A 24,898-nucleotide genomic window follows, 5' to 3' on the forward strand; every position below is an offset into this window, starting at 1 on the left:
GAACCACGGAGAGGCGCGGAGGGGGCCGGCGGCGGATCGCAGCACCATGTCACCGGGCAGCGGGGTGAAGAGCGAGTACATGAAGCAGTACCAGGAGCCGCGCTGGGACGAGTACGCGCCGTGCTACCGCGAGCTGCAGCGCTACCGCCTCGGCCGCCGGCTGCTGGAGCAGGCGCACGCGCCCTGGCTCTGGGACGCCTGGGGCCCGGACTGCGCCTCGGAGGACTCGGCCTCGTCGTCAGCATCGGGCCCCGCGCCCTGGTGCGCGCTCGCGGACCCCGAGGAGGCCTGGGAGGCCTCGGAGCCCGCGGAGGCCTCGGCTCGTGAGGAGCCCGAGCGGCCTGCTGGAGAGCGGGGCGCGGAGGCCGGGGACGAGCAGGACGCGGCGCAGCCAGCACTGCCGGTGAAAGAAGTAGAAGAAAAACCCGAACAACAAACCAGAGTGAAGGAGACGGACAGGTTACCCGCTGGTCTCAAACCCCGACAGCAACCAAGTGCCTTATTTGCTAGAGGAAGTAGGAATGCCGTCAGAAGCCCCCAAAGATCATCCACTAAAATAAAAGAAAACAAGCACCCATTTGCTCTTTACGGCTGGGGAGAGAGACAGTCAGACACCGGAAGCCAGAAGACCCACAACGTCTGTGCCTCTGCCTCGGTGCATGAGATTCACGAGTCGGCGCTGCGGGCCAGGAGCAGGAGGCAGGAGGAGAAGAGGAAGCTGGTTGCTCAGCGGCAGCGTGCGCACTCGGTGGAGGTGCAGAGGGGCAGGACAGCGAGGGCCTCCTCTGCAGAGAGCCCCTGGGTGACGGAGTACATGCGCTGCTTCTCAGCAAGGGCCTAGAGCTCCCCAGGGGCCAGTCTGTCTGTGACCAGGATCTGGCCGAGAGACCTTGACCATGCAGGGCCTCTCGGAGAACAGCTAAAGGCTGCCCGGTCGTGAATCTCATCACCTACGTCAGCAGTAGGGCAGAAAGCTGAAGCCATAGACACTTGGTTACCTGTGAAGACAAGCCCCAGGCCCCTGGTATTCTTGTTAGAGTTGTGTCTGAGCATCTTACCTTTGAGGTACTGACACCAGATGCCTTTAAACAACTATGAGGCTTCCGTCCCCCTCTAGGTGGCACAGGTGGGAAGTGTCACCCACCATAGGGGCCTCCAACTCACACTCCTGAGGTCCCCGTCCTGCACGAGATTTGTTTACTGACACATGTGGTTTCCTTTGTGAGAGAGTATCCAGCAAGTATCACTCCCGGTGACCTTGGGCCCAGTTCTCCCCAGGATCTAGCGTCCATCTGTGGTGAAGCAGGGCTGTGATGGCTACTGCAGGTACAGAAGTGCTTGTGTTTCAGCTCACACCAACCTTCACACGGGTCGTGAGTTTAAGGATTGGGCTGGCAAGGCCTGGCTTCTCTGGATGATCTCCTGGGCGTTCCCTCAGCAGTTTAATAGCCACACACATTCCAGTAGACACAGCATGGCCACTGTGTGTAGGTGGTTATGCAGTTGCTGTGAGCCAGTTCACCTCTCCTTAATTACAATATTTCTCTTCAGAACATATAAGATATAGCTGGCCACGGTTACAGGCTGTGGGCTCTAGCCTCTTCTGCAGCAGCTGGCAGGACATGTAGAATGCGTGCCCTGGAATCACATGGAATGAACTGAGACACTCTCAGAGACACTGCCCACCTGCCTTCTCCACTCTTCCTTCTGCAGAACTTGGTCTTGGTGGTTTGTGGTGTTCCTGCTTCAGGTTGAACTGATGGTGTTTGGTTCCTGGCCAGCAGATCTTACCTACACCTTACAGGAGCTTGGGGGCCTGAGCACATGCAGCTGTGTCTCAGCAGGGCTGATCCTTTTGTGCATTTGCCTCTAGGATGGAAAATGGTCTTCACACTGATTTCTCAGGTGCTGGGTGGGTCTCCCTGCTGACGAGGCCTGTCCAGGAAGGACGAGGGCAGGTGCTCTAGGGGAACGAGCAGGTCCTGCAGCTTAGCCCCTGCGGACGTGAGTGGAAAGTTGGTGTTGGACTTGAGGCTTGACATGCCTGGGTTTTCACTCAGGGTCTCTCAAGTCCGCTGGCTCTTAGCACACAGACTGGTCTCACTCCACATAAATTCACCATCTTGTCACTGTGTCGAGCCGTGAAAGTGCCTCTTAGAGCCTCCCGAGTGCTGTGGTCCTGAGGTGAGTCCTGTATGGAGAGCGTGCCTTGTCATGGAGGAGTGTGCTTACCAAGAAGTTCTACATCTGACACCCCTGCTATGAGTTCTAGTGAACTTTGATTTAACCAGTCACACATCTTCAAACGCTGTGGGAACCTGTGGGTCACAGAACCCTGGCATGGTGACAGTGTGGCTCAGGTGGTTTCACCCACTGGCTGAGCATCATGTTGCATCTGACTGTGTTGGAAAGTCAGCTGGGCATGGCACCTGGCACCCCAGTCCTCCAGCCTGTGTCTGCCGGATGTCTAGGAAACACACTTGTCTATGCGCTTTCCCCGACTCCAGGCCTGGAAGGCAGATTGGCAAGTCTCCCTTCTTTATAAGTGAAGATGGATGGAGAAGGTAGTTAAGGGACTTCTCATGTGCATGAACAACCAGTGGCTGAGTGTGGTAGCTGTGGTCCCTCCCGTCTGAGCCCTCGATGGTCGAGATCCTCTTCTTCCCTTTTCTCAAGGGCACAGTTACCTTTGAGCCTATGAATTTTTAAAAATTGTGACAATGTGACATTCCTACTTTCTTCTTTTAATGGGAACTGATGTGGTGGTGATCATGTTCCTAATTGTTAGGACATGTTGCAAGACAGGGAGCTAGTGTAAAGCTGCCTTCAGGTTGGAAAAGTAGAACTGGTTGGACCCAGTGTTATTTAAATGCTACATAAAGTCTTTTTAAAATTTTGGCTTTAAGTTCTTATTAAAACAATTTGCCGGGCTGGGGATGTGGCTCAAGTGGTAGCGCGCTCACCGGCATGCGTGCGGCCCGGGTTCGATCCTCAGCACCACATACAGACAAAGATGTTGTGTCCGCCAAATACTAAAAAATAAATATTAAAATTCTCTCTCTCTCTCCCAATCTCTCACTCTTTCTTTAAAAAAAAAAAAAAAGTTTAGTTAAAAAAAAAAAAAAATTTGCCATAAAAAAGGGAACCACGTATATACTATACATAAAAGATTAGCATGTATGTAATCTTCAATAAAAATAATAAAAATCAGATACCAATATATAAAACCTAAACTGTAGAATTCATGATTAAGAAAGTGGGTTAAGAAAACTAAGAAGGAGCCTGTCAATGTCACATCCCTATAATCCCAGAGGCTCTGGAAGCTGAAACGGGGGGATCATGAGTTCAAAAGCCAGCCTCAGCAACTTAGTGAGGCCCCAAGCAACTTAGCAAGACCCTCTTTCAAAGTAAAAAAATAAATGAATAAATAAAAAGGACTGGGAATAAGTGACTCAGTGTTTAAGGTTTAATCCCTGATATAAATAATAATAATAATAAATATAATAAAGGAAGAAGGTCTAGGGGCAAACTCTGTGATAGAGCACCAAAAGAATAAAGAGTACAGTTCTGGTGTGGGGCAAGTGCTTGCTCAGAAGCAATGTGTGCTTTCCTACGTCACCTCCCATCTAGTCCATGGGACCAAGAAACATACAGAGATCTTGGGGCCACTGTCCACAGTAACAAGTGGATTTTCCATCCACCTCCATTTATTACAGCCTCCTCTGGACACACTCACACTGTCCATTGTGCCAGTCAGGTGTCTTTAAAATGAATCAAATCTCCACTTCTCAGAGCAGCCTCTCATGCCAACCCAATTAGGGCAATCACCCCATTTTCTTCCTTCATGGAGGGTGGTAAGGTATGTATACTCAAAGGATTGCATACCTTCAGCCTAGACCTGCAAGATTTCCTCCCAGGTGTGGTCCCAGATCACTCAGCTGATGTCAACACTTTACTGGGAATCCTGGCACTGCCAAGCAGGGAGCTGGAACTTTTTTTTTTTTATTGGTTGTTCAAAACATTACAAAGCTCATGATATATTATCTTTCATACATTTGACTCAATTGGGTTATGAACTCCCATTTTTACCCCAAATACAAATTGCAGAATCACATCGGTTACACACTCACATTTTTACATAATGGCATATTAGTGACTGTTGTATTCTGCTACCTTTCCTATCCCTTACTAGCCCCCCTCCAAAATGACAAAATCATAGAATTTGCAGGGAAATGGATGGCATTAGAGCAGATTATGCTAAGCGAAGCTAGCCAATCCTTAAAAAACAAATGCCAAATGTCTTTTTTTTTTTAATTTTAATATTTTTTATTCTTTAGTTTTCGGCAGACACACATCTTTGTTTGTATGTGGTGCTGAGGATCGAACCCGGGCCGCACGCGTTCCAGGCGAGCGTACTACCACTTGAGCCACATCCCCAGCCCCAGCTGGAACTATCTTTTGGGTTTTTTTTTTTTTTGCGGGGGGGGGGGGGGGGAGGGAGGGGCTATCGGGGATTAAACTCAGAGGCACTTAACCACTGAGCCACATCCCCAGCCCTGTTTTGTTTTTTATTTAGAGATAGGGTCTCACTGAGTTGCTAAGTACCTTGCCATTGCTGAGGCTGGCTTTGAACTCATGATCCTCCTGCCTCAGCCTCCCAAGCTGCTGGGATTACAGGTGTGTGCCATGGCACCCTTGCTGGAGCTATCTTTTTATCCTCAAGGTATAAGGGCATTAGAGCAGGCACATCAGCACCCACAGCTTCTCCTATCCTTGCAGATCAGCAGCGTCCTCCTTGGTTCAGGTCAGTCCACACAACACATCATAACCTTTCCTGTCACCTTGGTTTCCCAAACTGGCCCTTTTAGGATTTATAATACTATGGGATGTTTCCTTTCCTTTATCCCATTGGACACACTCCAGATGCAATCAATATGGGGGAAATGTCAATCTCCCACTGACATTTCCCACCTTCCTCTCTGATAGCATCTTTACACTAGAGGTGGGGTGAGGGTGAGAAGGGCCTCAGGAACGGGCCACGGAAGCTTTGACTCCCCACTGGCTAACTCTATCGAAACAGTTCTAATTTAATCAGTGATCTCATTTCTAGGTTCCTGGAGTGCTCCAAAAAGCCCTGATCTTTTTCTCTGGAAGGCAGATGCAGCATTTGCTGACTTAACTTGTCCTGTTCCTTCTCAGGAACAGCAGGTTTAACTCTTTCTGCCCCTTAAAGGAAGTACTTCCACCTGGCATGGGGGTAAACCCCTGTAATCATGGCCACTCTGGGGCTGAAGCAGGAGGATTCCAAGTTCAAGCACAGAGCTCTGTGCAGTTCTCCTTCACCTTCTCCAGCAGGCCCAGCTCCCTCTCCCCCAGTGCTTTGCATAAGCAGATCCCTCAGTTCTCTCCTGTGCTGTTGCCAGCTCTTAGCTCCTTTGTCACCTCCTCCTGATCCAGCCATTCCAGACCTCCAGGAACAGTCAACTCCCCTAACCAGGTCACAGGAAACTAAGGACAGGTTCAGGAATCATCCTTTAACTCTCATGACTACAAACATACATACCTGGAGGTCCCCATTCCTCCATAACCATGGCCACCAGTCATGCTGGCCATGACTGTGTGTCCTCATTGCCCAGCATAACCAGATGCAGATCTTAGCCAGGTTCCAGTGTCTCCCTTAAGCTCTGAGCATCTGTTAGTAGCCCTCTGGGTCAATTAAGGAAGTCCAAGATCTTACAGGGCCTGAGGACTAGGGATGTCAGGGCCCCCAGGGCTCTTATCCCCATTATCACAAACCTCCCTCACAACCACATGCTGGAGGGTGAGACCAGTGGCTTCTCATCAGCACTCTGAACATGGACAGACATGGATGAGTCCCTCTCCCCACCCTATATTTGGGGCAAGATAGGATCTGGTTATGTCTACTTTAGCCATTTTATGTTTTTAGGCAATGCTCATTGAAGAGCAGGAAATCATAATAAACAGCATGTGTCTTATATAATCAATGTGGTGCTGGGAATCAAACCCTGGGCCTCAAGCATTCTAAGCACATGCTCTACTATGGATTTATACCCCCCAATCCTACCATTTTTCCCCTGTGGTACTGGGGATGAACCCAGGGATGCTCTCCCTTGAGTCACATAGCCCCACCCTTTTCATTTTTTATTTTGAGACAGGGCTGACTAAATTGCTGAGGTTAGCCTCAAACTTTCAATGTTCCTGCCTCAGCCTCCCATGTCACTGGGATTACAGGCATGTGCCACCACATCCAGCTTCTAGCATGTTTCCAAATAACCCGTCTCCATGCATGGCTATAATCCCAGTACTCTGGAGGAGTCTGAGGCAGGAGGATGGCAAGTTTGAGGTCAGTCTTGAAAACTTAGCAAAAAAAGTTTCAAGAAAAAATAGGGAATATAAGTACTTTGTATTAGACAAAGGGGAATGAAGGAAGGTAGGGGAAATGGGAATAGGAAAGATAGTAGAATGCATCGGATATTTCTATACTATGTGCATATGATCATGTGACCAGTGTAATTCTACATCATGTACAACCAGAAGAATGAAAAGTGATATTCCATATATGTATAATATGTCAACATACATTCTACTATCATATAACTAATAAGAACAAATAAAAAATATATTTAAAAAATTTTTAAAAAGCACTGGAAATGTAGCTCAGTGGTAAAGTGTCCCTGGGTTCAATCCCCACTAAAAAAATAAAAAAATAAAAACAAGCTGGGAATAGTAGCACATGCCTGTAATCCCAGCAGCTTGGGAGGCTGAGAGAGGAGGATCAGGAGTTCAAAGCCAGCCTTGGCAAATTAGCGAGGCATTAGGCAACTCAATGAGACCCTATTAATAAAACGCAATAGGGCTGGGTATGTGGCTTGGTGGTTGAGTGCCCCTGAGTTCAATCCCTGGTACCAAAAATAAATAAAATAAAAGCATGTCAGGTACAGTGGCCCATGCCTGTAAGCCCAGTGGTTCAGAAAGCTGAGGAAAAAGGATCATGATTTCAAAGGCAGCCTCAGTGATTTAAGAAGGCCCGAAGCAACTTAGCAAGATCCTGTCTAAATAAAATATAAAAAGGGATGAGGATGTTGCTCAGTGGTTAAGCTCCGCTGGTACCAAAAAAGTTAAAAACAAAAAAAAAAAAAAATAGAAAACAAAATAACAGGACCCTGAGTTTGGACTCCCGTGCCAGTTTTTCCTGGCACAGGGGGCACTCAGTAGCCTCCAGGCCTTCCCACACCCCAGCCTCACACACCACAAGGGCCCATCTCTCCACTTACCTCCAAAGGACAGCTCTGGGAGGATTTAGAAGCAGGGCTTGTCCACACTGAGTCTTCAGTGGTAGGAGCTTGGCCTGTATAGACCACTAGGAGGGTGGGTATTAGGTCTCCACCTGCTGAAGACTGGTGGCTCCTCCCTCCTGGGACTTGTCTCAATCTACCAAATTGCTGGGATTACACCAGCAGCTGAGGAGAGTTCAGAGGCCCTGGTTGGGTGGGGAGGGAAACTCCTGTGATTCAGTCAGGCTGGTGGGCCCACCACTGTGTTGATCTCTTTTACATCTTCCTAAATCTGCATTAGTCCTCTCAAAACACTCACATCCCAGCCCAATTTAGTGGTTCATACCTGTAATCCCAGCTACTTGTGAGACTGAGATAGGATGGCAGATCAGGGTAGCCTTGACAATTTATTGAAATCATGCCTCAAAAATAAAAATTACCAGGCTAGGGATATAGCTCAGTTGGTAGAGAGCTTGCCTCATATACATAAGGCCCTGGGTTCAATTCCCAGCACCACCAAAAAATAAAATAAAAAATAAATAAAAATTACCGGGCTGGAGATGTAGCTCAGTTGGTAGAATGCTTGCCTTGTATGTAAAAGGCCCTGGGTTCAATGTCCAGCACCACTGGGGGAAAAATACAGAGAGTAGGAGATGTACTTTAGTAGTAGAGTGCTCACCTAGCATGTGTGAAGCACCACAAAACAAACAAAAAAAAGGTAATAGGGTGGTGCAGTTGTATTTTCAGGGATCATACTGGGATGAGGTAGGATGGGTATAGAGAACAATTGATCCTCCACATCTTTTACTCTTTGAATTTTTCCCCTAGTATTAGGGCTTGAACGCACAGGCTCCAATGTGCTAGGCATGTACCCTACCACTGACTTACACCCTTAGCTTTCCTACTGTTACTTTTTTTTTTTTTTTTGCGGTACTTGGGACTAAACCCAGGAGTGCTATGCCACTGAGCCACATCCTCAGCCCTTTGTATTTTATTTTGAGACAGGGTCTTGCTAAGTTGCCCAGGCTAGCCTTAAACTTGCAATCCTTCTGCCTCAGCCTCCTGAGTAGCTGGGATTACATGCATTACTGCTATGTCCAGCTCAGTTTTTCTAAAAGGTACTCATTTTCTACATACACTGAGAGGGTCTGCAGAAATTAAACCATAAATGGAAAACAAATAATTTTAGGTAGCATGAAAATCAAGTTGTTTCTTGTCATTGAAACACAAATCTGAAAACACACACACACACACACACACAAAAAAAGAGGCATTGCATATTGTTTTCAGAGATTACATCTCCAAAAAAGAAAACACATCTAGCAATGTACACATTAAAATTTGCATAATGTTGCTAGGCATGGTGGGAAGATGCCTATAATCCCAGTGATTTGGGATGCTAAGACAGGAGAATGGCAAATTCAAGAGCAGCCTGGACAATAGTGAGACACTATTTCAAAACAAAATAAAATTAAAAGGGCTAAGAATATAACTCAGCTGGGCGCGCGGTGGCACGTGCCTGTAATCCCAGTGGCTCTGGAGACTGAGGCAGGAGGATCGCAAGTTCAAAGCCAGTCTCAGCAAAGGTGAGGCGCTAAGCAACTCAGTGAGACCCTGTCTCTAAATAAAATATAAAATAGGATGTGGCTCAGAGGTTGAGTGACCCTGAGTTCAATCCCCAGCACTCCAATAATTAACAATAATAAATAAATGGCATAATGCTAATTTCTAATATCCTATCTTCCCTAAGCAAAGTCTTTGAAGCAAGAATCTTCGGCATTTTACTGTTGTTTTTGTTGTTGTTTTGGCACTGGGGATTTAACCCAGAGGTGTTTTACCAAGGAGCTACACCACCCAGCCCTTTTTATTGTTTATTTTGAGATAGGATTTCACTAAGTGACTTAGGACCTCACTAAATTGCTGAGGATGGCCTCGGATTTGTCTCAATCTACCAAATTGCTGGGATTACACACAAATACAATTGGTTCAGCTGAATAGAATCTTCCCCATCTTTTTAAAAAAAAAAAAAATTGAGATTAGTTTTACTGTGTGTGTGTGTGTGTGTGTGTGTTGCTGAGGATTGAGCCCAGGACCTCACACATGGTATAAGCAAATGTTCTACTACTGAGCCATATAACTCAATTTCATTTCTTCTTTAAAAACTTTCTTCTGTTTGTCCCCCACACACACACCACTTCTGGCACTGGGGATTGAATCCAAGGTACTTTACTACTAAGACACATCCCCAGTCCTTTTATTTTTTGAGACAGAGTCTCATTAAATTGCTGAGGCTGGCTCGGAACTCAGGCTCCCAAATTGCTGCCACTGCGCCCATCCACTGTACCCATCCAAGATTTATTTTTGAAAGATTCCAATGCATGAGAATGTTGACCATGCAAGCATGCCTTGTAGACAAAATCAATCCATCCATCTTCATGAAGCAGAAGACAACCCTTCACTTTTTTTTTTTTTGGTACCAAGGATTGAACCTAGGGGTGCTTAACCATTGAACCACATCCCTACCCAACCCTATTCCTCCCCTGCTCCCCACCTTTTTTTTGAGACAGGGTATCAATTGCCTAGGGCCTCACTAAATTGCTGAGGCTTGCCTCAAACTTGCAATCCTCCTACTTCAGGACCTCAGGGGTTAAAGGCCTGTGCCCCTGCCTGGCTCAAACCCTTTACTCTTTTTCTTATCTCTCCCCTCTCACTAACTCCCAGGCTGAAGACGATGTGCTGTCATCCTTGTATTTCAGGCTGATAATCAGTGTCCAGATAATGAGCACTCCAATTTGTTGAATATATAAATCATCTTTAGTGATCTTGGTCTATGATCCTAGCTGCTCAGGAGGAATAGGAAGGATTCCAATTTACTCAGGGCAATTTAGAGGCATCCTGTCTCAAAAGTTTTTAAATACAAAGGGCTAGCTGAGCTTGGTGGCACACACCTCTAATCTCAGCAACTCAGAAGGCCGAGGCAGGAGGATCACCAGTTTGAGGTCAACCTCAGCAATTCAGTGAGACTCTGCCCTAAAAAAAAAAAAAAAAAAAAATACAGGTGCAGTGGTGTACGCCTGTTATCTCAGCAGCTCTGGAGGCTGAGGCAGGAGGATCACAAGTTCAAAGCCAGCCTCAGCAACTTAGTGAGGCCCTAAGCAACTGAAGGAGACCCTGTCTCTAAATAAAATCTTAAAAAGAGGCGGGGGGTTGGGGATGCGGCTCAGTGTTTAAGTACCCCTGGATTCAATCCCCAGCACCAAAATGAAAACCAAAAAAAAAAAAAAAAAAAAAGGAAAAAAGAAAAAGAGCTGGGGATGTAGGTAAGTGATAGAGTCCCCTGGGCTCAAACTCCAGTACTGCAAAAAAAAAAAAAAAAGTAAATAAATCATAAAATGCAAATTTCACATATTATTTATTGAAAGTTCACTATAAAACAGAAGCACTTTACCATTGAGCACTATCTCAGGACATTTTTCTTTTTTTTTTTTTTGGTACCAGGGATTGAACTCAGGGGTCCTTAACCACATAACCACATCCCCAGCCCATTTTTTATATTTTACTTTGACACCAGGGTCTTGCTAAATTGCTTAGGGCCTCACTAAATTGCTGAGGCTGGCTTTGAACTTGTTATCCTCCCTCAGCCTTCCAAATGGCTGGAATTACAGTCGCGTGCCACTGCACCTGGCTAGGACTTTTTCTTTCTTTTTTGGGTACTGGAGATTGAACTCAGGGGCACTCAACCACTGAGCCACATCCCCAGTCCTATTTTGTATTTTATTTAGAGACACCGTCTCACTGAGTTGCTAAGTGCCTTGCCATTGCTGAGGCTGGCTTTGAATTCATGATCCTCCTGTCTCAGCCTCCCAAGCCACTGGGATTACAGGCATGCACCACCGTGCCCGGTTCTTTTTTTTTTTTTTTAATATTTATTTTTTAGTTGTTGATGGACCTGTATTTTATTTATTTGTATGTGATGCTAAGAATCGAACCCAGTGCCTCACACATGCTAGGCAAGTGCTCTACCACTGAGCCACAACCCCAACCCTTATTTCTTATTTTGAGACAGGGTTTCACTAAGTTGCACAGACTGGTTTCCAATTTTCAATTCGCCTGCCTCAGCTTCCCAAATGGCTGGAACCACCTGACACAACATTGTATTTGTGTATTTATTTATTTACACAGTGACACTGGGAATTGAACTCAAGAGTCCTTTATCTCTGAACAGTACCACCAACTCCCTCTGCCTTGCTCCCTGGCCTTTTTTTTTTTTTTTTTTTTCAATACCTTTATTTCATTTTTATATGGTGCTAAGGATTGAACCCAGTGCCTCACACGTGCCAGGCCAGCGCTCTACCAGTGAGCCATAGCCACACAAAGCCCGCTCAGTTGCTTAGCACATTGCTGTTGCTGAGGCTGGCTTTGAACTTGCGATCCTCCGGCCTCAGCCTCTCCAGCCACTAGGATTACAGGAGTGTGCCACTGCCCCGGCTCCATGTGGTTAATTTTGTGTGGATGGCTCACATCATTCAGCTCTTACTTGTTTGCGACTCATCTTACAGATTCTGATACTTTAATAACATGTATATGAAAGTTTTTCACACTGAAAGTATACAATTATGGAAATATTTGACGAAAATAAAACTTTGTTAGCTTGACACTTTCCTGAAACAAAACCTAACAATCTTAACATTTGCTGTCATTAATCAGATTCTACCAGAGGTGCTGGGGACCCATGTAGAGTGTACTTAACACACCACTTCAAGTTGATGAAGTGGTGGTTGTAGAGCTGTGGTTTTTACTCTATGGGAAATGTGTCAGGGTTTCTTTACACTGAGAGGTTTAGGGCGGCTTAAACCAGTGTTAATTCTGGTCCCAAACTATAGTGGAATTCAAATTCACATGATCTGGATTTAATTAACAAGTTAACTTACTAGAGTAATCCACTTTGTTCTATTGAATTGTCTTAAAATTTCCTGTTTTAAACAGCTACATTACTTGATTAAAACAATGTTAATTTTTTTAAAAAAATGCAACTTACACTATATTTCAAAATAAAAATATAAAAGGGGTTGAGGTTGTGACTCAGTGGTACAGTATCCCTGGGTTCAATCCCCAGTACCAAAAAAAAAAAAAACACATCCTGGACCTCAAATTATTTTCATTATGAGAGGACAGAACAGATAGTATAGGATAGTTGAGGGAATAGAGCTAAAACCTACATTTAGAACACAGAAAGTGCTGTTTTCTATTATAAAAATACAACCAAAGCAGTCAAACCAGTCAATGCTGAGATCTGAACAGTGTGGCTATTATGAAGGTAGATTCTGCAACTGACTTTACCTCTTACCAACCCTGGACCTATATTATGTGCCACGCCCATGTGTACACGGCTGCAAGCGATGGGACATAGAATCTGAACTGCAGTTGCCTTACTGCTCACCATGTTTCCAATGGTGGGCTCTGTCGTCACCTTGGGGTTTATAAAAATACATATTCCCTGGGGCTGGGGATCTGGCTCAAGTGGTAATGCGCTCCCTGGCATGCCTGGGCACTGGGTTCGATCCTCAGTACCACATAAAAATAAAATAAAGATGTTGTGTCCACCGGAAACTCAAAAATAAATGTTAAAATTTAAGTTCTTTCTCTCAAAAAAAAAAAAAAAAAAAACCATACATATTCCCTGACTTTGTCTATGGAGTCAAAATGGAAAGATGGTAGGAATCCAATGTGGGTGTTTGCCTTTTTAAATAATTTTTTTCATGGAAGCCTTACATATATACAAAAATATGTGGAATCATTATTATACAGCTCTGAAATCACCAATTAGGTTTAAATATATATATATACATAGGGCTGGGAACAGTGGCACAGACCTGTAATACCAGCAACTCAAAAGGCTGACACATGAAAATCACAAGTTCAAAGCCAGCTACAGCATCTTGGCAAGAACCTGTCCCCAAAAAAGTAAAAAGAGCTAGGGTTAAGCTCTCAGTGGTTAAGCACCCCTGGCTTCAATCCTCAGTATCCAAAACAAAACATTTTAAGCAAGAGTGATTTTTTTTTTTAAATGAATGCAAAGAACAGAATGTGGGGGAGATGAGAGCAGCAATGAATGGACCAGTTAGATAAGAGAACAGTGGTCCAGGTGAGAGATGCTGCTGCCCTGGTTTTGGAAGGTGAACATGAGACTGAACAACAACAAAAAATCATTCTCTTTGACACAGCATGAAGTACTAGTATTGGTGACACATTTGGAAGTCACCAAAAGGCAGCTGGACATGCTGACTTGCAGCTTGAGAAATCTTCATGACAGCTACATACTGAAAAATCTTTTGGGGCTGGGGGTATAACTCAGCAGTAGAGTGATTTCTTAGCAAGCACAAAGCCCTGGGTTTGATCCCCAGCTCTGCCAGAAAGAAAAAAAGTTCTATTAAAAAGGTAGGAGGTGAGGGGCTGGGGCTCAGCAGTAGAGGGCTTGCCTAGCATGTGTTCAATCCTCAGCACCACATAAACAAACAAAATAAAGGTTAAAAAAAAAAAAGTAGGAGATAGGCTAGGGATATAGTTCAATTGGTAGTGTTTACCTCACAAACACAAGGCCCTGGCTTCAATCCCTAGCACCAAACACACAAAAAAAGGTAGGAGGTAAGCATGACATTTAAATCAGGTCATACAACTTTAATGATGATTTGCTTTAAAAAAATATGTACAAGCAATTTTAAAACAAAATATTTTATTGTACATGTTAATTATGAAATATTTAAATTAGAATTCAAGGAACTTGACAACTGCTATCCAGAACATCTATGAAATTGCATTACTGTTTTTTATTTGCTGAAAATAAGGGAGGAAAAATCTATTCTGGTTTTCAGTAGTAAAGCCCATAAAGATTCTAGAAATGAGATTAAATTTACTGTTAGTCCTAAAAACTAAAAAGAATAATCTACCAGGTTCTTTATCTTTCATTATCCACTGGTAAGATTTTAAGAGGTTTAGAATCTGTTCCAACATAGAAATAAGGCCATATGGTTTTGGTTTTGGTTAAAGAATCACTGAAACTATATAGGAGAGACCTATCATCCCCATTATAAAAGGAAACCTCACCCAATTCAAAATCCAAAAAAATGCCTATTTTACTGGGTTTTGGTACTGGCAAAAGCTGGGTTTTCTTGGGACCAAACACAACATAACCACTCTCAATATATCGTCCAATTGCCCAGAAGCCACTTAGGACTGATGGCAGATTCCTCCAGTTCCAAAGAAGATAGTCTTGACAGACACCTACTGTCCACTGAGGTTTGTTTCCCACGTCAACCTCCCAGTAATGTCTACCAGAATTAAACATCTTAGAACCCAGGACAGCAGGGCAGAGATAGAATCTCCTTGAGTTATAACAAACAGTCTGTTTTGTTCTTCTGAACGTCACACTTTTTCTGTCCTCAGAGACAATAAGCTGGGGATATGCTGTGTTGGGGTCTAAACTCACATCTCTATGAAACTGCTTTATGATTCTCTTTAAGCCAGAATACTGTGGAGGAAGACTGAAGCCATAGTTGTTTAATCCGAGTGACGAAAGTTCAGGGTGTTTTAGGTTTTGATACCTCTGGCGTATGCTCTTAACATCCTTTAGTAATACCAGGTCTGACTGCACACACTTGCCCTTTATTTCCTTCATTAAGCATTTTAATGTGGATATGTGATCTGAAAAAGTTACAAGGTTGTCATTAAGTTTTGATAAAATATCCAACTCTTCATCTTGTATTTGCTTAAGCAGAGCCTCTTGCTCATTCTGTAAACATAGTTTAATTTGCTCAAATTCAGTATTTATTTCTTCTCTCCTATATTCTACCTTCTTTTTCAGCTCAAGAAATTTCCTACCTTGCAGAATCAGCACTTTTTCAACTCGTTCCACATTATTCTTCAATGGCTGGATGCTAGATTCTAGAATACGTCTTTGGAAGGTGGCAGCTTGCTTAATGGGACAAATGTAGTGTCTCTGATGTTCAGCAGAGAAACTGCACTGGGTACACAAAATCTGCAGATCCTTCACACAGAAAAGGGTCATAAATTGATTATGTTTCTCACAGATAGCATTTTCTTCTTGCCTCTTCCTCTTGCTCTTTCTGATCCGGAGTAGTTGAGCAATTTCAATCAAATTACAGAGCTGGGGGTTCCTCCTGAACTTCCTTTCTGGAAACCCAAATCGGCAGACAGGGCAGGGAAAGGCATCAGTTAGATCCTTCCAGGAATGATTGAGGCAGTCAAAACAGAAGTTATGCCCACAGCTAATGGTCACTGGGTCTTTCAAGTAATCCAGACAGATGGGACAACTGCACTCCCTTTGGAGGTCTGCCAAAGCGGACACAAACTCCATTGAGCTGTGAGTAAAGTTGGTGCACAAGGTAATACTTCCTTGGGAAACCCTCCTCAGGTCTAAATGTGAAGTATGAAATAGATAACCCTCCAAACCCACGCACACAGACCAGATGTAGATTTTACTGGCCTGGCATGTTGGTGAATGTCAAAAGCCTTATTTAGATCTCAGCACTTTAGCTCAGAGGATAAGAAGAATTCACAGCTTATCATTAGCCCATCTGCACTCAAGTTTAATGACTTTCTTCAAGAAAGCAGCCATAGACCTAATGGACCAATCATTCCTGTGGGTGAGAAAATATTTTTAATTTCAAAATGTCCTGGATTTGAAACCATGATACAATAGTTGATTGAGACAAGAATTATCAATAACTGTTACCTTTACAATGTAGAGATCGAAAGAATACCACCATAACCAATGATGGGAAAAACTGATGACCTAAAATAAGAAAAACATTACCATCAATAAATAATAAAAAAAATTACCTGTATCTAATCATAGGGAAACAATCACAAAAATCCAAATCATAGTGATTCAGTAAGACAATGATATTGGACTGCATAAGTGACAATGATAACCAAAAAATGAGGCAGGGAGGAGCTGGGGATGTAGCTGAGAGGGAGACTGCCTGCATAGCATGTGCCAGGGCTCCATACCCAATAAGGCAAAACAAAAGCCAGGTGTGTTGGACTCCACCTATAATCCCAGCCACTTGACAGGCTGAGGCAACAGAATCCCAAATTTGAGACCAGTTTGAGCAACTCGGTGAGACTGTCTCAAAATAAAAAAAAAAAAATAAGGGCTGGGGATGTGGCTCAAGCGGTAGCGCGCTCGCCTGGCATGTGTGCGGCCCAGGTTCGATCCTCAGCATCACATACAAAGCAAAGATGTTGTGTCCGCCGATAACTAAAAAATAAATATTGAAATTCTCTCTCTCTCCCTCTCTCTTTAAAATAAATAAATAAATAAATAAATAAATAAATAAATAAATGTATGGGGAACACCCCTGAGTTCAATCCTCAGTACCAAGAAAAAAGAAGAAAGGGCTAGTACAGCACTCATGACTTCAATCCCCAGTACTGAGAAGGGAAAAAAATTATATATATATATATATATGGTAGAAAGTATCAGATACTGGATATACTCATTATTTACTATTTTTTCAGTACTAGAGATCAAACCCAGGGGCACTCTACCACAAGTTACATCCATAGCCCTTTTTATTTTGAGACAGGGTCTAAGTTGCTGAGGATCTCATTAAATAGCTAAGGCTGGCCTTGAACCTGTGATCCTCCTGCCTTAGTTCCCAAGTAGCTCGAATTACAGGGCACCTGGGCAACTCAGTAAGACTCTGTCACAAAATAAAATGGTTCAGGGATGGGGTATAATAAGTTCAATCCCCAGTACAGAAAAAAAGAGGAAAAAAAATTCATCAGGGACTATAGTCCTATATAAAGTGATATCTGCTTTCCACATTAACCTTTACCATAATCCTTTCTTGCTAGAGTGCATCTACAATTAATTTGTATTAAATAAGCCAAGATCACCGCTGTGGATGTGAACTCCTGTCCTGTAATCTTCCAATACCTGTTTTTTCCTTACATCACTTCATAGACCTTGTCTCCTCAGGGAAACTGTCTCCACTCACCAATCTGACATTCTCCCACTTTCCTGCTTTCTTTCATTCTCCCTTCTCTCTATTTTTTTTTTAAATATTTATTTTTAGTTTTCGGCGGACACAACATCTTTCTTTGTATGTGGTGCTGAGGATCGAACCCGGGCCACACGCATACCAGGCAAGCGAGCTACCGCTTGAGCCACATCCCCAGCCCATTCTCTCTACTTTTAATCATGGGACTCGAACATAATTCTGAAATTGTCTTGTACATGTATTTGTTTCTCTTTGGCCTTCACCAGTAAATTGAGATAGATTGGAAGTTTGTAGTGCACCTTACTCCTTGGGAAATGGCAGAAAATTACTTTTAAGAGAGAAAGCCAGATTCAGTGGCCCATGCCTGTAATCCCAGCGGCTTGGAAAGTTGAGACAGGATTTTGAGTTCAAAGCCAGCCTCAGCAATGACAAGGCACTAAGCAACTCAGTGAGACCCTGCCTCTGAATTTATTGTTATTCAATAAAATTTTGACATTGTGGACAGTCACATCCATGTTTGACCTATGTTTCAGCAATCTAGCAAGATGTTGTCTCGACAAAAAAAAAGAGGTGGATATGTTTGTCTCAAAATAAAGAACTAAGGTTGTAGTTCGTTGGTAGACTGCCCCTAGATTCAATTCCCAGTACCTACAAAACTTGATCGAAGAAAAGAATTTTTAAAACACCCTGTTAGGGCTGGGGCTGTGCACTTGCCTGCCTGTGAGGCACTGGGTTTGATTCTCAGCACCACATATAAATAAAGAAAGGTCTATCAACAACTTAAAAAAAAAAAAAACAGCCGGGTGTGGTGGTGCACGCGTGTAATATCAGCAGTTAGGGAGGCTAAACTAAAGCAGGAGGACTGCAAGTTCAAAGCCAGCTTCAGCAAAAGTGAGGCACTAAGCAACTCAATGAGACCCTGTCTCTAAATAAAATACAAAATAGTGCTGGGATGTGGCTCAGTGGTCAAGTGTCCTTGAGTTCAATTTCTGGTACCCAAAAACAAAAAAACCCAAACACCCTGTCAGCCAGGCATGGTGGTGCATACCTGTAATCCCAGCAACTTGAAAATAAAATTAAACAAAATTTTAAAAAGGGCTGGGATGTAATTCAGTGGCAAAGTGCTTCTGAATTAACTCTCCAGGACCCCTCCCCCGCCCCAATCAAATAAAAAATTTGAAAATTAAAAAGCCAGGCACAGATGCACACACCTATAATCCCAACAGCTGGGGAGGCTGAGGCAGGAGGATCACAAATTCAAAGCCAGCCTCAGCAACTTACCAAGGCACTAAGCAACTCAGTGAGACCCTGTCTCTAAATAAGATACAAAATAGGGCTGGGGATGTGACTCAGTGGTGGAGTGTCAAAAGAGAGAGAGAGAGAGAGAGAGAGAGAGAGAGAGAGAGAGAGAGAGAGCGAGCTGGGGATGTAGCACCCTGGGTTCAATTCCCAGGACAAAACAAACAAACAAACCAAGATATAGTGTGCATCAAAATAAATCCTGGACACCAGCGAGGCATGGTGGTGCACACCTGTAACTCAGCAGCTTGGAAGGCTGAGGCAGGAAGATCCCAAGGACTGGGGATTTGGATCAGTGGTTAAGTGCCTCTGGGTTCAATCTCCAGCACAAAAAAAAACATGGACACCATTCTCATTTTCTGGCTCCCTATACCCACCAAACCACAGATCATGGTTTAAGATTCTACATTTGTTTTTGTCAACCTTTAATTGAGGACACTACTGAGTGCGGCGGTTCATGGCCTGAATTCTTCCCTATTTCTGATTCTTGTAACTACACACCTTGGGCCAGCGGGAGCTCGGAGCTCATTAAACATGAGGCTAATAAATTAAACCTGTTGTGAATGCCCTGCTCCCAGGATTCGACCTTCATTACTTTAGACGATACTTGACATAACTGACCTAAACTTTCTCATCTGTAAAACTACTAACTTCCTACCTAGAAGACCCCTGTGCGGAGTCAAGGGTCCGCTCGGGTAGTGCTGGCACTGTAAGGTAACAGATCCTTCCCTAACACCTCAAATAATTCTTTGACGAACACGTGGCCACTTCCCAAATTGGTGTTCCTCCAAACCTCTCCTCCAGGCCCTGTTGGGTTACAAACCCAGGGCCTCGCACACAGAGGGCAAGCATTCTACCACTGAGCTTCACCTCCAGTCCTTCACCAGGACTTTTAAAACTTTTTTAAAGTTTTGCAACAGGTTCTGGCTAAACTCTCCAGGCTGGCCTCCAACTTTGTTCCTCCTGCCTCGGCCTCCAGGGCACCTGGGATTACAGGCGTGCGCCACCTGGAATCCTGAATTTCCCCAAAGAGGATTCCACAGAACTAGAGGAGACCCAGTCGGGAACAAGCCGCGACCCCAAGGCTTAAGCAGTTTGTTAAGCTTCCCGCCAAGTTCTGGGGGCCTTCTTCCTACAGCTTCCCCCCATCCCCCCGCCCCCCGGGCCCGTTTACCTGGAGCGAGTAGAACCGCGGATCCCGGCCGAAGGACCACAGCCAACTCTGAACCGACGCAGAAAGGGACCAGAGCACCCCACCCCCCACCCCCGCCTCGGAAGTGCACTTCGTGCGCACAGTGATTGGCTTGTCCCTGGAAGTGGGCGGGCAAAGAACTCGCGCATGCCCAATGAGGCTAATTGGAGTGGAGCCTCCAATTGGAAGGGATCTTTAGGGGGTTTAGACGTACCTCCTTCAGTGAGGAGGACCCGGTAGGTCTCAACTGAGCCCCTCAGTCCCATTGGGCTGTAGCTCATTAATTGAGGCTGTGCTTAGAATCGTGAGGCCCTGGATTCAATCCCCAGCACCCCTCCACCCATCCCCCATGATATGGTCAGCTTTTTCATTACTGTATTCTTCTTTTGGCGGGGAGTGAGTACCAGGAATTGAACTCAGGGGACTTCTACGACTGAGCCACATCCCCAACACTACTTCGTATTTTATTTAGAGCCAGGGTCTCACTGAGTAGGTTTAGTGCCTCACTGTTGCTGAGGCTGGCTCTGAACTCGCAACCTCCTGCCTCAGCCTCCAGAACTGCTAGGATTACAGGCTTGTGCCACCACCCCAGCTGGTGTTTTTATTTCTATGAGACCAGCTGGAGGGTCAAATTAAGACCAGGGCATACTCGTGGTAGGCTTGTTTGAAAAGCCTTATCTCCATAGCGCCATCTTCCCCTATGGCTAGAAAGTTCGAGAGTTCCAATCGCCGCTGCTTCGCTGGTCTGGGGTCACACGGTGGGGTAGATGAGGGAGTGATTGGTTTTGAAAAGCGGACCGATCATCATTTAGGTTGTGGTAACCAGGGACAAAGAATAAAATCTTCCAACCCATTGGTGCAGAAGATGCAGACAGCATAATGGATATCATAGCCAGAGGCTGAGTGGGTGGATCTGTACTGAACAATTAGGTGTCACCCTAGGAATTTAGGCTTCCCAAGGTCTCTCCGAAAGAAGTGACACTTAAAGTGGATTTTAGGGATCAAACTTGAGGACAAAATTTTCCAGGCTGCAGTATGAGAACTTAGGGAGTGCTGGCCGCGGTGGTGCACTGTAATTCCAGAGGCCCTGGAGGCTCAGGCAGAAGGATTGCAATTTCAAAGCCTGCCTCAGCAATTTAGTGAGATCCTAAAACAACTGAGTGAGACCTTGTTTTGAAATAGAAAATAAAAAAGGGCTGCAGATTTAGCACAGTGGTCAAGGGCTCCTGGGTTCAATTCCTGTTACCAAGAAAGAAAAAAAAAGAACTTGGTGGGGCGCGGTCTTCTTAATTTACCCCCCCCCCCATACTAGGGATTAAGCACAGGAGAGTTCACTGCTGAACATAACCCCAGCCCTTCTCGGATTTTTGAGACAGAGAAGGCCATCCACGAACTTGTGATCCTCTTGCCTCAATCTCCTGAGTTGCTGGGAACTACAGATGTGTGCCACCACACTCAACTAGGAGTGTCTTAATTCTTATAAACTGGTACATGAGCCTGGAGCAGTGACTCACACCTATAATCCCAGTGGCTCAGGAGGCTGAAGCAGGAAGATCCCAAGTTCCAGGCCAGCACCAGCAACTTAAAGAAAGGAAGGAAGGAAGAAAGGAAGGGAGGGAGGGAAGGAAGGAAAGGAAGAAAAGAAAAGAGAGAGAGAGAGAGAGGAGGGGTCTGGAGGTAAGAAGAATAGTAGAATGAACTGTGTACATATATGACTATACAACCTGTGTGATTCTACATCATGGACAACCAGAAGTGTGAGAAGTAATACTTCATATAAGTGATGATGTGTCAAAATGCATTCTATAGTCATGTATAACTAATTAGAACGATTTTTAAAGAGCATTAAAAAAATAAAGAGCATTAAAAAAGAAAGAAAATTAAAACATGGAGAGGAATTTATGGATTAATGTAGAGTTAAGCTATATACTATAGACTTAGAATGTGGCTCAGTGGTAGAGCACTTGCTTAGCATGTGAGTGGTCCTGTGTTCAATCTCATATAACACACACACACTTTTAATTAAAAAATTTTTTAAAAAGGGCTGGGTATGTGGCTCCGTGGTCAAGTGTCTGGGGGTTCCATCCCAGTACCAAAAAGTAAAATATATGTACCAGCAAGCTACTTTTCCATGTGGCTACCCCTAACTTAGGTCAAGCCAAAGGCTCCAGCCTGTAACCCTCACTGGTTCTTACTAGCCTGTGGCCCCTCACTTAGGTGCTCTGCTCCCAGTAGCAGCTTCATGATATCAGAGGGATAACTGGAGACTCTCAGTTCCTCTTTTCCCTGTAGGAAAAAAAAAAAAAAAAAAAAACCTGGGTTCAAAGATAGAGACTCTTTGGTTTAAGTTAAGAGGGACAGGCCAGACATGGTGGCACATGCCTGTAATCCCAGCAGCTAGTTCAACTAGCTAGGGTTGCTAGTTCAAGGCCAGCCTCAGAAAGGAGGCACTAAGCAACTCAGACCCTGTCTCTAAATAAAATACAAAACAGGACTGGGGATGTGGCTCAGTGGATAAGTGCCCTGGGTTCAATGCCCAGTACTGAAAAAAAAGCAGTTATGTTGGATTTTTTACCCTTTTGTACTTGATTTTTTTTTTTCTTTTTTATTCTAGGGATTGAACCCAGGGCACTTTAATATTGAGTTACATACATACCCCCACCCACCAGATCTTTTTAATTTTTAATTTTTTGGTACTAGGAATTGAACCCAAGGGCACTTATCCACTGAGCCACATCCCTAGTTCTTTTCAAAAAAAAATTTAAGACAGGTTTCCCTAACTTTTTTAGGGTCTCCATAAGTTGCTGAGGCCGGCTTTCAACTTGCAATCCTCCTGCCTTAGCCTCCTGAGCAGTTAGATTACCAGCATGTGCCACTGCCCCTAGCCTCTTTTTTTATTTTTGGTACTAGGGATTGAACCGCCCGGCCCTTTTTTATTCTTTGAGATGGGGCTTGCCTAGGTTGCTTAGAGTCTCGTTAAGTTGCTGAAGCTGCCTTCAAGCCTGTGGGCCTTCAGCCTCAGTCTCCCAAATTGCTGGGATTACAGGCATGTGTCTACCATGTCCAGCTGTACTTTAGTTTCTTAGTGTTGAGTATGATAAGAACTTTCCCTGGTCCCTCAGATATGTTGTAGCCCAGAGACAAGGGATCTAATCCCCAAACTCCCACACTGCAATTCTGTGGAGCCATGCATAGTTGGCTAGGGGTGGAAACAAGAGACAGTGATTGTCTCATGTGGCATTAAGAAGCGCCACCAGTGAAATGGTAATCTTTTTTAAATGAATGAGATTTTCTCACCCCCAGGAACAGCCAAGCACTTTGGATTCCTGTTATCCTACTGACCAGAAGAATTGTTAAGCTTGGATTCATATTGTCTGCTCTCAACAGCTAGTTCTTGAATCAATCCTTGACCAGCTACAAGAGGCAGTGGAACTCCTGGCTCCCTGTCTTTTGTCACTGAGGCCAGTGGCCTCTTAGAACATCAAGACTACCCTTCAGTGACAAGGAGACCTTCAGAACAGGAAGGAGGGTGAGATTCAAGGGTGTATCTACTTCTCACTATAGAGTACCCACCAAGCTACCTCCCAAGAAAGTCCACCTGAGTCCATACCATCAGTAACAGTATGCTGGTGCTGGCAGCAGCCCTTGCAGATCTCCAGGCAGAGGCCAAGTGCCCCATCTGCCTGGATGACCTGAAAGACCCAATCACCATCGAATGTGGGCACAACTTCTGTCACTCCTGCATCCAGCATTACTGGGCAGATCTGCAAGACGGTTTCCCTTGTCCTGTCTGTCATCATCATTGTGAAGAAGGGCACTGTAGGAGCAACACCCAGCTGGGAAGGAGGATTGAAGTTGCCAAGCTCCTCCACCTCAATATGAGCAAGAAGAGGGAGGAGGAGACAAGCTTATGCAAGAAGCACAATGAGGCCCTGACCCTTTTTTGTGAGGAGGACTTGGAGCTGTTGTGCGCCCTGTGTACTCAGCCCCCTGACCACCAGGACCACTACATGAGGCCCATCAAGGAGGCTGCCTCTCACCACAGAGAAACACTGAAAAGTTATATTGAACCCCTGAACAGGCAAGTGGTGGACATTGAAAAATTACTGATCACCTGGGACCAAAATCAATTAGAACTGAGAAAGAAGATGGAACACCAGAGACAGAAATTATCCTTTGAATCTAAGTATCTGAACCAATTTGTAGAACAGGAGCAACAAGCAGTTTCTGCCAAGGTTAGACAAAGAAGAGAGGGATATTGAAAAGAAATTCAACGCAAACATGAAAGCATTTTCAGACCACATTTACAAGATGAAAGATCTAATGATGGAGGTGACAGAAAAGAAATGATGTCGGAAGTGAAATTGCTGACGGATATTAAGAGCATCTTCCACAGGTGCGAAAGCCTCAGATCCCCAGCTCTCTTGTCCTCGCAGTTAAGGAAAGAATTCATTCTTCCTTTGCAGTTTTCAGCTCTCAAGAAAATAAGACAGAAGTTTAGAGAAGAGGTTACCCTGGATCTTGAAACAGCACATCCTTATCTGCTTGTCTCTGAGGATAAAAAGCATGTGACATTTGTGCAGAGAGAGGAACTTGTTCATCTGAGTCCAGGGAGATTCATGGCTTATCCAGTGGTTCTGGGTTCACAGATTCTGGCCGACATTACTGGGAAGTCCAAGAGGATGACATGCCTGAATGGATTGTGGTGGTTTGTCAAGACTCCATTTCCAGGAATGAGAAATGGTCACTGTCGTGTCTGAGCAGATGCTGGACGATTCAGCTGTACAATGGTGTTTACGTGGCTCAGTGCACTGTCCCAGTCACTCTGTGGCTAATGGAAAAACCCAGATGGATTGGCACTTATCTGGACTATGAGTTCGGTGAGATTTCCTTTTACAATTTGAACAACAGGTCTCATATCCAATCTTTCAGAGATACATTTTCTGAAGCATTAAAGCCTTATTGTGGTATGGGCTCTGATTCAAAACCTCTTACTATCTGTGAAGTATCAGATTTGGAAGGGTGAAGATGCAGCATTGCTTCATCTTTCTGCCATTTATGGAGAAATAGCAGTGAATCTAGCACCA

The 24,898-nt window shown here is 44.5% G+C and overlaps 1 protein-coding gene and 2 pseudogenes across 1 annotated transcript; 2 read left to right on the forward strand and 1 right to left on the reverse strand.

The window, feature by feature from the left end:
• The first annotated feature begins 46 nt into the window (after positions 1-46).
• Positions 47-841, forward strand: LOC143396464 (centriole, cilia and spindle-associated protein pseudogene; annotated as a pseudogene).
• A 13,409-nt stretch (positions 842-14,250) lies between these two features.
• Trim60 (tripartite motif containing 60) lies at positions 14,251-15,669 on the reverse strand. The gene has a single exon (XM_076852338.1). It carries the CDS (start codon positions 15,667-15,669, stop codon positions 14,251-14,253), a length of 1,419 nt encoding a protein of 472 aa, XP_076708453.1.
• Positions 15,670-23,434: 7,765 nt separating this feature from the next.
• On the forward strand, positions 23,435-24,073 carry LOC143398173 (tripartite motif-containing protein 75 pseudogene; annotated as a pseudogene).
• The last annotated feature ends 825 nt before the right edge of the window (positions 24,074-24,898 follow it).

The sequence above is a fragment of the Callospermophilus lateralis genome, chromosome 4 (assembly GCF_048772815.1).
Source record: "Callospermophilus lateralis isolate mCalLat2 chromosome 4, mCalLat2.hap1, whole genome shotgun sequence".
Classification (NCBI taxonomy): domain Eukaryota; kingdom Metazoa; phylum Chordata; class Mammalia; order Rodentia; family Sciuridae; genus Callospermophilus; species Callospermophilus lateralis.

Bases quoted from the DNA above. Each gene is read 5' to 3' on its own strand.
- Trim60 (XM_076852338.1), bottom strand. From the start codon at position 15,669: ATGGAGTTTGTGTCCGCTTTGGCAGACCTCCAAAGGGAGTGCAGTTGT.